The sequence below is a fragment of the Ipomoea triloba genome, chromosome 5, assembly GCF_003576645.1.
Source record: "Ipomoea triloba cultivar NCNSP0323 chromosome 5, ASM357664v1".
Classification (NCBI taxonomy): domain Eukaryota; kingdom Viridiplantae; phylum Streptophyta; class Magnoliopsida; order Solanales; family Convolvulaceae; genus Ipomoea; species Ipomoea triloba.
Genome location: NC_044920.1, coordinates 1,273,633 through 1,286,540, shown reverse-complemented (window position 1 = coordinate 1,286,540; position 12,908 = coordinate 1,273,633). Strand labels below are relative to the sequence as shown.

Below are 12,908 nucleotides of genomic sequence, written 5' to 3'. Positions count from 1 at the left end.
ATAGAAAACTACTTTCGTTTCATTATGTTTTTTGTACACAGATTAACATGATAAAATTCACGATTAGTCATGTTTCGTTTCATATTTCTGTCTCATTTTGTTAGTCATGTTTACTATTAATAGGTCAAATAAATTATTTATTCATTGCTTATTTTTTAAAATAATTTTAGTTATTTTAAATTTGATTTTTTTTGTTTAATAGTATTTTTAATGTAGTTTCTAAATATATTCATCTTACTCATTTTACATGTTTTACTTTCATTTTCAGTTTGTCTCAAAATTGTGTCATCTATCTAGAATTGAACATAATTATCATTCTACATTTTTTAATTTACCCTTTTGACATTTCAAACTCTTAGACAATTGATGAGATAAGTACAATTGTACTTTGCATAAATAACACCTACCTTTGAAGGGCAAATTGAAAAGTTAGTAGATCGTGTAAAAAGCAAATGAGACAAACAATTAGGGATGGAGGGAGTAATTTTGTATGCTAATATAAAAAAAAAAATTGAATTAAAAATAACTTTAGTCAAGTCTTGTTAATCGTGATAGTATTATTATTTGTTAATTTACTAGAGACTTAATTATATTTTTTTGTATTAGATTTATAGGTGGCAGTCCACTTTAAGTCCTTTTTTATTAGAGCATTCAATTTTGATCCTAATATTATTATGGCATGATCATTTTTGGTCATTTATTAAATATCGTTGGACATTTCGATCTTCAATTATGGATGTTTAAAAAAAAACATAAATAATCTAGTGGTTCAATCTATTTTGTATAAAAAAGATTGAAATATTGTTGTATTTAATGATGCTTCAACAATTTTGTTGATGAAGGAATAAAAATAGTCATGACACAATAATAATAGGACCAAATAGAAATGTTATAATAAAAAATAATTAAAAATAAATTGTCTTATATAAAGGATCTGGAATTAACTCTTTACCATAGTCGCATGAAAATGCAACGTTAAAATTGATTGAGGACTGATTTTGAAATCAAATCTGAGTTCAAAAATTTTCTATGAATGTTACTCCAATTGACATAAATACACCCTACGGTCCCCTTGTCGCCGCCTTCTGCCCCTCGCGCGGCTCCTTCCTGTCTCCGCTGGAACACAGTTTCACTGCCTTCAAATTCCTGGTTGATTGCGTATCCATACTGGAGAAATTGGCGTTTACTTTTGTTGATATAGAGAGAACGGAAGGAGGATTGTTTCTTTTCCCCTTTCCGAGAGGTGGGCTAGAAAGCCCTAATTTTCCATATCTGGCTCTTGAGATTTAGGGTTCTTGAACACTTGGAGAAGAACTATATAGAAGACGGGTTTTAGTTTTTTAGTCTCCAGGGTCCGGGAAGGATAGTTTCGGAGCTGATAAGTGTATGCGCATGTCAAATTTTCTGCACTTGTAGGATAGATTCTGGGAATTTGGCGTGCAGCTGTGGTGGATTTGGCGATGGACGGGAGGAGAATAACGGCGAGTCCCAGGCCGTGTAGCGGGAGGCGAGTGGTGGCTAAGAAGCGGCCGCGTAATGGCATGGATGGGTTCGTGAATAGCGTCAAGAAGCTTCAAAGGCGGGAGATCTCTTCGAGGCGTGACCGGGCTTTTAGTATGAGCGATGCCCAAGAGCGATTTCGGAACATTCGATTGCAGGTCCGCTTTATTATTTTTCGCTAAAATTTTCAAATTCAGTTTATTTCCTTGCTCATCTGTTAAGGCCGGAACTGAATCTTTTGAGTGATAGTTCAGATTTGACTGAGCTAAATTATGGGTTTAGCTTGATAGGGAGAAAATTATTAAAAAGAAGGGTTTTTTCCCCTTTAGATGACCTCAATTTTAGGTGGTGCTCCAGGAAACCCTTGTTTAAAGTATAGAGGTGTTCGAGAAAACTTTGAAGAATATACTGCGAAAGGACTGTGAATCTAAGGTGCATGAATAATCTTGAAATTGTTTTCATAGTTTCACAGTTTGAAGTGAATGAATTGAACTTGACTATGAATGAGTAGATTTTACTGTTATTTGGATGAGCTTTCTTATTTTTATTTTATTTTTTTGTGGTGGGCGTAGGGCAAGATTTAAAGGGTGGGTTCAGTAAGTCGTCTGGTTCTGTTTGGATTTTTCTGTCAAATGCTATGATACTTTGATATGCATTTTATTAGTTCCCTGTTCTCACTTAGGTGCATGCATCGTCACTGTTTTTGTATTGTATACATCTTAGTATCTTACTACTACATTATGTTGCATAGCAGAAAGACCCATATACCCTTGTCGGTGGTAGTTTAATTCTTGTTAATTGTGTATTTGCTTCAGGAGGAATATGATACTCATGATCCTAAAGGACATTGTTCCATGGTACTTCCATTTTTGAAGAAAAGATCTAAGATTATTGAAATAGTTGCTGCGCGTGATATTGTCTTTGCTCTTGCACAGTCTGGTGTCTGTGCAGCATTTAGCCGTGGTAAGACAATGCTACTTGATCTTCGTTTAACGTTCTCTGTTTCATTTTCTTTAAATTCTTTTGGGCAAACATGTTTCGTTTTTCCCAAATGTTTACACTGTAATGGGGCATATATGCTTTTATTATTGTTGATGCAGAGACCAATAAGAGGATATGTTTTCTGAATGTCAGCCCGGATGAAGTGATTCGGAGTTTGTTCTATAATAAAAATAATGATTCTCTCATCACTGTTTCTGTTTATGCTTCCGATAATTTTAGCTCTTTGAAGTGCCGGACCACGAGAATTGAGTATGCACTTCCATTTGCCATTGCTTAGTCGTATCACGTACATAGTATATTGTTCCTTTTACTGATATGTTGCATTCTTGAAAATGTTAGATACATAAGAAGAGGTAAACCGGATGCTGGATTTGCTCTTTTTGAATCGGAGTCATTAAAATGGCCTGGTTTTGTGGAGTTTGATGATGTAAATGGGAAAGTACTCACTTACTCTGCGCAGGATAGGTAGATGCTCATCGCTCAATTTAAGGATCCCATCTATCTGCTGCTTGAGACCTATATATAAAAAATACACTTATTTGCTTATTAGTTTAATTTTATATTTGATCAGCATATACAAGGTGTTTGACCTGAAGAATTATACGATGTTATACTCTATATCGGATAAAAATGTTGAAGAGATTAAAATCAGGTATGTAACTTTCAGTTCTCCAGGCATGTATTTATAAGTATTGTGTCATATTTGTGAATTGGTCTTTAAGACTTTTATGTTACTGTTACATCATAAGCCAACAACTGGTGGTGTTCTCGCCTATTTAATGTCCTATCTGTGCTTTTGAATTATAGTCCGGGAATTATGCTGTTGATATTTACCAAAGCTAGTGCATATGTTCCCCTAAAGATTCTTTCTATTGAGGATGGGACTGTTCTCAAATCGTTCAACCATCTGCTTCATCGTAATAAGAAGGTCGACTTCATTGAACAGTTCAATGAAAAGCTACTTGTCAAGCAAGAAAATGAGAATCTTCAGATTCTTGATGTGAGTGATTTACTGCAATGCCCTTCCCCCCTTCCCCTCTCCAACCCACAAGTATAGTGAAAATTTAACAACTATTAAATTTAGGTCCGCAATTCTGAACTGACGGAAGTCAGTAGGACCGAGTTCATGACGCCATCAGCTTTCATATTTCTGTACGAGAACCAGCTATTCTTGACGTTCAGAAACAGAACAGTTGCCGTTTGGAACTTCCGTGGGGAGCTTGTAACTTCATTTGAGGATCACCTTTTGTGGCATCCAGACTGCAATACTAACAACATTTACATTACTAGTGACCAGGATCTAATCATCTCCTACTGCAAAGCTGATTCTGATGATCCTCTGTCAGAAGGAAATGGTAAGTTCGGGAAGACAGGCTGATTATTAACTCATATTTATTGATAACATTTAGGCATTTATGGAACATATCCTGAACAAAACGAGAATAGATTATGATCGTTCCTGTTGTCCCAGGTTGCAGGGGTGTTCAGTAGCTCCTTTATAGATTACTTTATACTCCGTATTAGTCTAACATAGGTATCTTTTTGTTTGAGCAGCTGGTTCTATCAATATCAGCAATATTTTGACAGGGAAATGCCTAGCCAAAATAAAAGCAACCAATGCTATTACCATGAGTAATTGCAATTGCAGTGCCGGTTGCGGTGGCAGAAGCTGCAAATCTAAGCGAGTCCAAGTATCTAGAATTAGGAGCAGCGTAGCAGAAGCCCTGGATGATATCACAGCTCTCTACTACGATGAAGAGCGCAATGAGATCTATACCGGAAATAGGCTTGGACTGGTCCATGTGTGGTCTAACTAAAGCTCGTTTCGGCTCTGCTTTGACTGATGAATTCAAAATGCTTCCTTGTAACAAGAGGACCTGTACCATTACACATTGAAACACAGAAGTGGAAGTGGCTATCCCCATATTTCATCTTCTGGTACACAAGACGAGTGACAGATGTTTTCATTTGCATCATCTATATTTATATTTTAGGTTTATGTCTGTAAATAATTTGGTTTCTTGGGGGTATATGCCCCCTTCACTCCAAAATGAGACATAGATGATTTCTGGTGTTGTAGATGTGTTGCTTCTGTAACTTTTAGTCTATGGAGTTCCAATGATGCCAACTAGACCCAAGTATTGTGGTATAGACATTATGATGTGTAATGTGTTGTAGTGAAACTGAGATTTCAATGTATTCAAATGGTTTTAAGCCTATAAAAATTCCTTTCTTGTGCCATGTTTATTGCTTTGCTCATGTTTTGGATCATTTAAAGCATTTATAATTATAATGGGTAGTAAGGTGGGTTGATGTTATGAGCTCTAATTGGTAGTTCTATTAGACAGTTACAATAACCTAACTAGTCCTACATTATTCTATTAGACAGTTACAATAACCTAACTAGTCCTACAATGTGGTAGGCAATTCTCTCAGACTGCTACGACAACTTAGTTAGTTCTATCATGACTAGGTATCTAGTTCTGTCAAACAGCTACGACAACCTAGTTAATTCTACCGTGTAATAGGTATAAGTCAGACATCTATGACATCGTAGTTAGTCCTATAGCGTGGTATGTATAGACTAGGGTAGTCTTATAACGTGGCGTCTATAGATCAGTTTTGTTGGATAGCCTCGATGACCTAATTAGTCTTATAGAGTTATAGTATGGTAGATATAGGTCAATCTAATTTTGATCCACTCAATGCAAGTGGAATTGAATGAATACCATAAATGATAGTATTAACGGATGTTAAATGAGTTTAGAATTTAATGCGATTACTATTTGATATTTGTTTAGATTTATGACAAAAGATAAAAGGGAATTACTTAATATATGTTACCTGTTATAGCTACTTCATTTATTAATAAAACATTTGTATAAAAGCCCTTGTTCAATTCAATGATGTAAATTGTGAACTAAGAACGCCTGGCACCAAGACATAACAGCTATTTGACACAATTTGAAGTCAAGAAAATAATAATTAATGTTTTGAAGAAATAGTCATTATCAACCTTAATTTTTTCAAAGACCAACTTTGAGTAATCTAATGTAGGATGTTAGCGAGTCATCAAAGTAATCAACGGCGTTCTTGTCGGTGAAGATGAGAGTGAGAGCATAGTTGTTGAATGTCAAGTCATTTTCAAACGAGGAAACCTCCAACCAAGTTGGTCGGTACATTTGATTTGATAATTACAAAGTTTTAATTTTGATTTTTCGTTGGAGTTATCTATTAGCATTTTTGGTTTGAGTTGATCAGCCATATGCAACTTAAGTTAGTTTATCTCCTTATAATTTTTTGTCCACTAGAGTTACCAAGCGAGCTTCACTTAAAATGCAACTGAGCACACCTTGTGATTCTTTGTCGACTAAGGTTAGAAAGCGGATTTCACCCAGAATGCACTTAGCGCACCTTGTAATCAATTGTCAACTAGAATTATAAGACGCGTTTCACTCAAAATACATTTAAGCGCACCTTCAAATAGTGATTGCGAATTTTCTCGTAAATCAAAGTCATTTTCAAACCTTGAGGACATTTTCTTCAATTATTCATTGTCTCTTTCATACGAATTAATTTTCTTCTAATTTCAAGCAACACATTACACATAATGTTTCATTTTTCATTCTCTTTAATGTTTTTAATGAATTTGGCCGGAGACTCAATAATGAAGCTATGCAATTAATATTCCTGTAGGGGGGGAGGGGGGTGTGACATAAAATTTGTAATTTTTTGGGGGGAGGGGGGGGTGTGACATAAAATTTGTAATTTTTCTTTTTTGTTGACAAACAAAGAGAGGACTATTATTTTAGTTCAACTCGGATAAGAAATCACATATACAATGAGGAAAAATTAGGTCCCATGTTTTAGAGTCTGAGAGCCAACCACCCTAATTAAGGTGTGAGCGATATGGTTAGCTGACCTACTAATAAAAACAAAAGAGATAGAGTCAAAGCTCTTCATACAATTACATTCATGAATTACATATACTAAATGAGTCCTATTTGCAGTTGTATTTCTCAATTCATTGATAGTGCATTGACAGTCAATTTCCATCCTTAGGCACTTGATATTATGATTTTTAATCCAAGAGAGCGCATCTTACATCCAATTGCTTTAGCCAAGGCCAGAGATTGAGTGCAGTTGATGAAGCCATTAATGGCCGCAACAAACGATCCATCATAAAATTTGTATTTTAATTTTTCATTAGTTGATTTACATTGGTTAAGATTGAAAAGAATGTTTTTTTAATACTTACAATAAATGTGAAATTAATCAATATAGCAAGATTATACGTCTAATGTGTCATTTTTTTCTTAGTAAGGAAACTTGGAGCACCAACTTTATAAAATTGTTGAGGATGAAATAAAAATGTTGTAGTGTCACTTTCTTGATTTGTTTAGGGGACGTAGTACTCTGATGAGTGATGATAACTATTGATAAGGACCACACAATTTAACTAAAGCTGAAAAAAAAAATTTGCACGTATGGTATGGTCCTCAAGTTATAAGATAAAAATGGCTTGGGACGAGTTGATATGACAATTAATTTTATAATTACAATATTTTATGTTTGACTTTCTATGGGAGTTGCCTTTTGACCTAATTGATTTGAACTGATTAGCTATGACAACCTATATTAATTTATCTTTTTGTAGCCTGCGTTCTCTATAATAATATTATTATTTTGAAAATCTGTATAATATTGTTTTTTTTTTAATTACAATTTTCTTCTTTAAAATAATTAAAATTTTGAAACCATAATAAAAAAGTGTTAGGTGCAATAATAAACTCATCATATCATATCTATCCTCTCATTCTCAGATTTCTCTCTCATGTTTTGTCCTTTTCTTCTCCTTCACACTCCAAAGGCCTAAGCTTTTCTCTGTGCTTTCCATCTTCACGCTCCATAATAGGGAGCAATACACAAAATTTTATTAAAAAAAAAAAAAGGAAGAAAACAAAAATAGTAGAAAATAAAGAGAGAGAGAAAAAATGACACTTTTTTTGGGTTTTAGCTCCAAATTCCATTTGAATTCTCACCAAAGCCTCCCTCTCTGAGCTTCCTTCAGCTCCATTATTGAGTAAGCTCACCCTCTCTCAAACTTCTTGCAATGCTTTCACACACACACACACACACATATATGTTGAATGTATCTGCATGTATATATCAATAGTTCAATACCCATATATTAGATCCAAGGAGTAGGAGGGGGGACTCATGGATGATAGAATTCTTGAAAATTTTTTGAATTTTGGTGATGGGTATGAACAGTTTAGGAAAACTGTGCTGTCTTTGTCGGTAGGCTTGGAGTCTTGTTTTCTTGCAAAGTTTGGATTTTTTATTTTTCTTAGGTTAGAATCCTGAAATTTGGTGTTTTGTTTTGTTTTCCTTTTTGTTGGCATGTTGCCCTGTTGGTGGTTGGATTTGTGGATCTTATTGCTGTTTGGTTGGTTGTTCGTAGCCATTTTGAAGGTAGAGTGGTTCTTATCTTTATCTCCTGTAATTGGTAATTTCTTCCAACATGACAAAATCTTTTGAGGACCACAAGGAGTGTTTTGATTAAGCATTTAAGCAGTGCTGTGACTTGATTAGCTCTAAATGATAGTGTAATGTAGCCATGTCCATCTTCACAAGGTCTTCAATGAATGAAATTGCATGCCTGATTAGGTCTTCTTGAATGCAGTGAGATGAGATTTTGGGTGCTGCTAAGAGCTTAAGAATTCTCAGTCTGTAATTGCATATTTAAAGCCTGCAGTTGTAAGGATTCTTGTATTGAGGAACAGGATGGTGGACTATATCGAATTTCGGGTTTTTCCAAGCCAGAATAGGTAATGGTTGTCTTCTTAAACTCTTTCACTGCTTATCTAATGGGATCCATCATGAATCTTGTTGGGTGGAGGCCTGAAGGGTCAAGTTCAGCACCAGGTGACTAGGGGATTGTTGGGTGGAGGCCAGAAGGGTCAAGAACAGGACGCTAGGGGATTGTTGGACGGAAGCTTGAAGGGCCAAGTCCAACACAAAGTGGCTAGGGTATTGTTGGGCAGAGGCCTAAAGGGTCAAGTCCAGCATCCTACCTTTCGATATGTGGCATTGGCTGCTACACAGGTATAAGAAAATAAAGTTGTGCCTTTCGCTAATAGCTATAGCTTTTAGTGTAGTGATAAGGGTTTGATCCTAACAAATCTCTCAGAAGCAATTTTCAGTAAGTTCTTGAGTTTAGATGTCTGCTGATTATGAGCTTTGCTAGAATGAAAAATTTTGTGTTCTTTTGAATCATGAGTGTTCATGTTGGTAGATATGAGGCTTGCATTTGTTACCACAACAAGATAGAGACTGTTGCCTCTGGAGTTCTGGAGCCACTGGCTATGCAGTCTCCCAAAATCAAAGCTTTATGCTCCAGAGGATCAGATGAAACCTTCAAACTTCAACCACCAGAGAAGCTTAATGATGCCAAGTGGTTTACAAGATCTGCTTTAATGAGGTTTATTTTGCCCTCACTTTTGTTTCATAACGCTGTTTGTGGGCGACGAATTGTTTCATAACACTGAATCCCTATTCTTGTCAGATTTGTTCATATTGTCAGTTCATCAGAAGTTCTGGATAAGGTCAAGGCTATGGAAAATGAGATATCTCAGCTGGAAGAATCCCTAAAATTTCATGCTTCTATATATGCAAAGGTGATCCATTTCTCCCCTTTAAACCGATTTCCAGATTTCAGAGAAAGAAAGAGACTGAAATTTGATCATGTTACCTTAACAGGCTGATGATACTTACGTCGCACCCGATGCTTCCAAGTATGTCTGAGAACTCGTTGGCTTTGATTACGAATACCTTGCTAGAATCTTCGGTAATCTTTATGATGAACAGGAACGAATTACTTCGGGCGATGGAGTTGAGGCGCACAACATTAAGAGGAGATTTAGAGAGTGCTTGGTACCAAGCTGCTGGTTCTTCTGAGGAAATTTCTGACATTCTGAAGTTCTGTCATCATTTTGGAGCTGTCGACTTGAGGTAAGTTTAGGCACGGTTAGGGTTCCCGGGGGGCATCTGGTAGATGATGTTTCAGTATCAGTTTAAACTTTTAGTTGAGACAGAACGATGATAGTTCTATCTTTGTGTCAGCAACTCCTTGCAGAAGTTTCTTGGGTTGAGCCAAGAGGACATGCCTGCAAATGTAGCAGAAGTTAAGGATTCTGTCCCAGAAACTTGTCCAACACAATCAGAAACACCTGTTATATATGGTGCCTCTCCTGCAAAAGCTGCTCAGATTGAGAGGCAAAGCTCATCAGAAGGGGAGGAGTCTTCATGCATCAGTGAGGAGGATCAACCATCAGTGGAACGAAGTCGGCCCCTAACTCGATCTGCCTCACCACGACGGTCTGCTTCCCCAATGCGACGAATCCAGATAGGGCGCTCTGGTACCCGAAGGTCCACTGCTTTAACCATCAAGAGCTTGAGCTACTTCCCTGCCAGAGAAAAGCTAGTCTGTCAAGAGAAAAGCGACGAGGAAGAATCTGAGCAAACCTCAAGAACATCAGAGAATAACGTACGCAGAATGAGCGTGCAGGACAGGATCAGTCTCTTCGAGGGCAAACAGAAAACTCAAACCGATGATACTCAGAAAATGAAGTCAGTTCTAAATGCTGCTCCTGTGATGGCTGCAAATAAAGCTGTACTGAGAAGATGGAGTGCAGGGATGGGTGATTCTAGCTCTCCTGCTTCTGATAATCCTCATTCCATGGAATCAGGACAAGAAATTCCGAGTGCCTCAGAAGCGATACTAGGTCCTGATTCGTGTACTAGTGGCTTACCCCCCGAGGCTGCTGAAATAGGAGAGAAACCTGATGTGTGTGAGGAAAGAGTTCCAAGTCATGAGGGAATGGAGGAAGATGATCTCCCAGTCCAAAGAGAAGAAGGTAGTGAAATGGAAGCTGCATCAGCCGAGAGGACTTGCCAGAAGGACGAGGAGGTAAGCCCGCCTCAGATTGCCATGACGAACGCCCAGCCTGCAGAAAGTGAAGGTCTTAATGAGCAGACGGTTCGTCCTTCCAATCATCGTTACAGAGAAAAGAGGAACGAGAAGCTTCAAGGTGAGACTGATAGAAAGCGAGTAGAGAGGAAAAATCCCAGAAGTAATCTTGATGAAGGAATAGCTAGAAAGACCTCTGGAAATTCAAGTACTGTAAAGAAAACCCAAAGAACACTGAAGAATTCACTTCAGTCTGCAAATCCAAAAGACGAAACTTCAAAACCTGGTGTTGTGAAGAAAGCTTCTAGTGCAAAAGCTTCACCTTTACCTGCCACGCGTAAATCATGGCCATCAACACCATCACCAAGAGCTATCGGGGCATCACAAGTTAAAACTCCATCACCGAGAGCTATTACTGGTGTGATTCCTGCCACCAGAAGATCAAAGCCAACACCATCAGTTCCTCAAAAATTTGAAAGATCACAACAGCCAGAGACGACGTCTGTGAAAGCATCCCCAAGTGATACTAGGAAGAGTGTGAAAAACTCGATAAGAAAGCAGCAGCAAGAGGTCATAGGAGCAAGCAAACTTACAAAAACCAAAGTTAAGGCTAACGAGGTATCCAAGAAAAGCAGCATGGCTCCTCTGGAACTAAAGGAACCAGCTAAGAAACCGAGGCCTTTTCTCCACAAGGAGTCTAGGACTGGACCTGGCATAAGTCCAGGTGCCAAATCAAAAATTTCTCCACCAGTAGATCCTTTGAGGGACTCAGTGGATTCGGGTAGAGCTAAAGAGAACGAGATGGCTTCTGTTGTTTATGAACAGGTGCATCAAAATGAGGATAGAGGTCTTACCGAAGTAAAAGTCCATGCAGATCTTGAAACAGAAACACAGCTAAATATCCCACAGAAATACGAAGAAGCTGGAAGTTCTAATCCAGTTACTTCCAACAATGAAGTTGATTTCCAAAGTAAACACATGTCTGCAGTAAAAGACGACTCTGAAGATGAACCTAACATTTCTCCCGGAGCTTGGACAAAAATAGAAGAGCACGAGGATGAACAGATTCCATCCAATACCACTGCTACCCATAGCAAACCTCTTGCAACTGAACCCGAGAGTGCTGCAATTCCACAGGTTCATCCCTCTTTTTCTCAACCTTTCCAGGATGAAAGCAGTGACTCTGGTGATGTAGCCTGGGGGAATGCAGATAATCCTCCTACAATGGTCTATCAGAAGGACGCGCCCAAAGGACTGAAAAAGCTTCTAAAGTTTGCTAGGAAGAGTAAGACCGATGCAAACACAACACGTTTGTCAAGCCAGTCTGTCATTTCCAAACGAGGGGATGTCATAGAGGAAACCATAGCTCTTAGTAAGAAGGATGGTGACAATCTACTGAAGAAGGCCACATCGCATACAAAGAACTACGGGAATAAAATTGCTTTATCAAGTGAATCCCGCACTAAAGATCCAACTACTCATGGAGTTTCTGGTATGCCCTTTACATTCCCTACATTTAAGTTTCAATTCTCGAATGCTGATAGTAGAAAGCAACAACCTTTGCAGCTCAAGCGGGTAAAGGCAAACTAGTTTCCCAAAGCAAATCTCAGAAACTGCCAGAGGGCGCAAAAGGTCACTTGCTTATTTCTTCTTTACTCTTCTTTCCAGACATCAGTTTCCCTAAAACTCCAACCTTGTATACTGTATCCTAGGATGCATCTCTGTTTCTTTAATATTCTCAATGTTTTGCTTTTCAGCAACAAGATCATTTTTCTCTCTTTCAGCATTCAAGGGGACCAAGCAGAATGATCCGCTGGTTCATTGACAACCAAGTTCAGATACATCATGACATGAACCGACTTCTCTGGCTCTGCTCGAGTGCTCGTGGAATTTGCTTCCTTCTCTGCATGGTCTGTACACAGGCAATTGCAGCTAAGGTGGTTGGAACGTTGGATAGCGTAGCGTGCAGTGTACATAGTGTGCTTCTATGTATTTAACATATCAACTATGTAACCAAATATTTCATCCATCAAACAGTATTGCCTCTATATGTATCAAGACAACCTTAGCCTTTTTGCTGCAGCAATATATCATTTGTCTATCAAAATATAGTCTTAGGTAGTCAATCAAGCTGGTCATTTCATAGAATTCAAGACAACAAATCAACTGCAGTGAATTGAATCTCTACTTGCCCTATCTAGCATTCTGTTTGTATCTTAGATCATCTTCACCAAATATGATTCAGATTGGAGTTCTTTAAATGCTGGTTTGAGTCATGTTATTGTCAAAATAAGTACACCAAAATGTAGCTTTTAAAATCTTTACTTTCTTTTCTTTTTAAAAGGGAATACATATAGCCAAGCCTCGGTAAAAGAATGTTGTTGCATACAGGGATGACTCCAGCCAAGTTAGACTTAGTAATTACAAAGTTACA

General features: G+C 37.7%; 2 protein-coding genes across 8 annotated transcripts; both read left to right on the top strand.

The window, feature by feature from the left end:
- The first annotated feature begins 1,027 nt into the window (after window positions 1-1,027).
- Window positions 1,028-4,743, top strand: LOC116020079. The gene is made up of 8 exons (XM_031260543.1): window positions 1,028-1,658; window positions 2,316-2,463; window positions 2,601-2,751; window positions 2,842-2,967; window positions 3,074-3,154; window positions 3,310-3,502; window positions 3,587-3,857; window positions 4,057-4,743. The coding sequence occupies exons 1-8, from the start codon at window positions 1,461-1,463 to the stop codon at window positions 4,317-4,319; spliced, it is 1,431 nt and encodes a 476-aa protein (XP_031116403.1). The 5' UTR covers window positions 1,028-1,460; the 3' UTR covers window positions 4,320-4,743.
- Window positions 4,744-7,345: 2,602 nt separating this feature from the next.
- LOC116019785 (triadin-like) lies at window positions 7,346-12,583 on the top strand. Of its 7 annotated transcripts, XM_031260117.1 has the most exons (10): window positions 7,347-7,585; window positions 7,967-7,977; window positions 8,189-8,333; window positions 8,801-8,986; window positions 9,071-9,182; window positions 9,265-9,299; window positions 9,373-9,516; window positions 9,628-11,966; window positions 12,041-12,106; window positions 12,232-12,583. In XM_031260117.1, the coding sequence occupies exons 3-10, from the start codon at window positions 8,290-8,292 to the stop codon at window positions 12,297-12,299; spliced, it is 2,994 nt and encodes a 997-aa protein (XP_031115977.1). In that variant the 5' UTR covers window positions 7,347-7,585; window positions 7,967-7,977; window positions 8,189-8,289; the 3' UTR covers window positions 12,300-12,583. The 7 variants fall into 7 exon arrangements, 5 of the variants coding, with proteins under 5 accessions (XP_031115977.1, XP_031115980.1, XP_031115976.1 ...); XR_004098763.1 differs by lacking the exon at window positions 7,967-7,977 and having other exon boundaries at window positions 7,346-7,585; window positions 12,022-12,106; window positions 12,259-12,583; XR_004098762.1 differs by lacking the exon at window positions 7,967-7,977 and having other exon boundaries at window positions 7,346-7,585; window positions 12,022-12,106.
- The last annotated feature ends 325 nt before the right edge of the window (window positions 12,584-12,908 follow it).

Excerpts from the sequence above, each read along its gene's own strand:
- LOC116020079 (XM_031260543.1), top strand. The coding sequence starts at position 1,461 with ATGGACGGGAGGAGAATAACGGCGAGTCCCAGGCCGTGTAGCGGGAGG. Across the intron at positions 2,752-2,841 it reads TGCCGGACCACGAGAATTGA|ATACATAAGAAGAGGTAAAC; the intron begins GTATGCACTTCC and ends TGAAAATGTTAG. Across the intron at positions 3,155-3,309 it reads GTTGAAGAGATTAAAATCAG|TCCGGGAATTATGCTGTTGA; the intron begins GTATGTAACTTT and ends TTTGAATTATAG.
- LOC116019785 (XM_031260116.1), top strand. The coding sequence starts at position 8,290 with ATGGTGGACTATATCGAATTTCGGGTTTTTCCAAGCCAGAATAG. Across the intron at positions 9,183-9,264 it reads ATGCTTCTATATATGCAAAG|GCTGATGATACTTACGTCGC; the intron begins GTGATCCATTTC and ends TTACCTTAACAG. Across the intron at positions 12,107-12,231 it reads ACTGCCAGAGGGCGCAAAAG|CAACAAGATCATTTTTCTCT; the intron begins GTCACTTGCTTA and ends TTTGCTTTTCAG.